We start from the raw sequence: 2,745 nt of genomic DNA, 5'->3' as shown, positions 1-2,745 counted from the left end.
ATTTACGGTTGCGATTATTACCTATCTAAGCTCATTAAAAATAATCGTGTTTATGAATATAAAACCCAATTAACAAATCAACAATGCTAAATTACTTTTCAATTGTGTTTGGAAAAGAGAATTTTAGACAGACTTGAGAAAAGGAATGTTTTGTGAGATACGTGTGATGAACAGAACAACCCTGTCTTCAGGGTGAACATCGTAGGCAACGGAATCACTCCCGCAGTATTCGAGGGGACCTACCCTACCCGTCAGTCACCAAGGTCGAGGTCGAACGCAGTTTGTAAACAAAACATTGCTCTAACAATACTGTATCTCCATTGTTTCCTCCTCCTTTAATGTTAAATAACGTTATCAATATTTTATATGTTTTTGAAACACATACGTAACATATAAAATTAATTGTAAACCAATTTTATATTCAATAGTTTCCGTGTAAGTATTTTTGTATTAAATTGCATTTTTATAAGAATGAAATCACCATCGACATTATTCACCTATGAACGTAAGAAACTGTTAATTTTTTTATCCAAATAAATGAAATTTATTTAGCATCCAATCAAAGGTGGTCGCACTATGTTACTATACGTTTCGACTTTCGATAAAAGAGTTTATCGCTTGATAAACGTCGCGTCGCGACGGCGGTGTAGCGCGGACTGGCGGCTGGCGGCTGGCGGCTGGCGGCTGGCGGCGGTGGAGGCGGCCGAGGCTGGCTGGTGGCGGAAGGCGCGGGCGGCACTGGTCGCCGTCGTTGGAGAAAACTCAGTTTGCATTGCCAATGCATTCCGACACCATACCGCTAGACGCTAACCCGCTAGCCTTGCTAATTACTATACAATACTCTCTCATTCACAATTAAATTATCTGTTAAACTTACAAATGAAACTTGTATGAAACGTATTGAACAAGAATCCCATAATTAACGATGAAAAGATATTGTCCTACCCATTTTTATTTACATTTAAAACTAAAGTAAAAGAATCTATGCAATGGCAAAGTCATTTCCAATTTTAAATCAACCAACTTTGAAATTAGTAAAAACTGTTCAGTGTAAATATTATTTTAGATGAATACATTTCCTTTGTCGTGTCTATAGAAATGACAATAGACAGAGTAAGTCACAGCGAGGAGTCATTTTATTTTGCGCTCAGTAAAGACGCAAGTAAAATTCACATTGGCCATGTTTATAAATATACCCGGTAAAGAATTCCAATCCGATGGCGGTAATTAGACTTCTTTATTATATACATCAATAAATTATTACTAGCGATCCAAACTTATGTTTTGGCAACGTTTAACGTTTTTAACGTTTTCCGTTATTTCTTTGTAACAAAAAGTCCACCGTCAATTTTTTAAAAAATCAGCAAAATGAAAGTACATTTTAAAATTCAATTAAAAACAAAATAGCGCGTCAGAAAAAAATTTGTTTCTTGTTTCTCTTTTCGTTCTTCACCTTTTGTATATAAACGTTTTCCTGCTAATTGACTTTCCAGCAAAGGACCACTTTTGTAAAACTCTCTTTAATGTATTTATGACATTGCCTTTAAATCTTTTTAATTTTTTTTAAGGAAATGAAAATATGTTTAATTAAAAAAAGAAATGAAACAAAAATGTTTTAAAGCGTGATGGCTTGCTTGAAAGCGACATAACATTAAAGTTATGAAATTCTAAAGCTCGCCACATCCCTACGACGTGGAATTATTTCCAATTGGGGCCGATGAATGATCTCCATTGGATAATAGTGCAAAAAAAAACAGAATTGCTCCTGTATTGAGATGAGGAGATTGCGAGGGAAGGGGAGGGAAGGGGAGGCCTTTGTGCCGGCCCCAACCGCTGCTAAAACAAACTAGGCACTGTATTGTGTCCAATTTGTTTGTATGCAATGCATTCAGTACATATTTCCAATTACTAGTCTTGGTACATAAAATACTCATTCTTTGCTAGACAGACATTAGGAAGATATTGTAGAACTTAAAGGAATTGTTTAAACATGATTTTCACAAATGTTAATATTTTTATTAATAACCCTTAACCAAGTATGGTTTAATATTGTCATATGGACAATGTAAAGGCAATAAGCAACATGTCTTATTAAGCTAAGCGATTGTAGAACGGAATCAAGAAAACGTCCAACACCAATGCAAATATTAATAGTTCATAATAATTTATAGTAAGCTAAAGATTTGTCGTGAATATGCAAAGAAAAAATTCTTGTAATAGCCGGATGTCGCAGTGCTCAGCGACGGCGAGAACGCTATGAGAGCTGTCAATTTCCCTATAATTAGATATTGACTTAACATGCAGAGACGCCGGCGGCGGAGCCCACTTGTGTCTGTGCCCTCTCTATTGCGAGATAACTTCACACTCCCGGTCGCGTGTGTGCTACTCTACATTTAATCAATGTTCAACATCACTACAGATACGCCTCCGAGGAGTTTTATGTAGCATTTCAGTATATACTATTGTTTCCTTCGTCAATTTATATCTTAGTAAATAGCATTTGTGTCGCGTGCAGGTTGAGGTATGGTAGAAATGTTAAGCTTATAACGACAGCCATTATTTGAGAACGCCAAATGGCAGATCTTTGGAGGTTCAGAAAATTTAAATTCTGCCAGTTTGTTAAATTTGATTTGAAAAATTTTGATGTGTGTTTCCGTTGTTTGTAGCGTTAATGCAGATAGTTTTTGTTGTTGTTTCCGTTATATGTAAACAATGTTGTATTCAATTGCCGATGGAGCTAATGAC

General features: G+C 35.8%; 1 protein-coding gene across 1 annotated transcript in view; it reads right to left on the bottom strand.

The window, feature by feature from the left end:
• Positions 1-251: 251 nt before the first annotated feature.
• LOC106099465 (triple functional domain protein-like) overlaps positions 252-2,745 on the bottom strand; it is an 8,257-nt gene continuing 5,763 nt past the window's right edge. Inside the window, exon 6 of the mRNA XM_013278027.1 lies at positions 252-333. Coding sequence (XP_013133481.1) covers positions 252-333 — 82 coding nt within the window. The remainder of the gene's footprint in view (positions 334-2,745) is intronic.

The sequence above is a fragment of the Papilio polytes genome, unplaced genomic scaffold (genome assembly GCF_000836215.1).
Source record: "Papilio polytes unplaced genomic scaffold, Ppol_1.0 DF824358.1, whole genome shotgun sequence".
In the NCBI taxonomy this organism is placed as follows: Eukaryota; Metazoa; Arthropoda; class Insecta; order Lepidoptera; family Papilionidae; genus Papilio; species Papilio polytes.
This window is presented reverse-complemented; position numbering and strand designations above follow the sequence as displayed.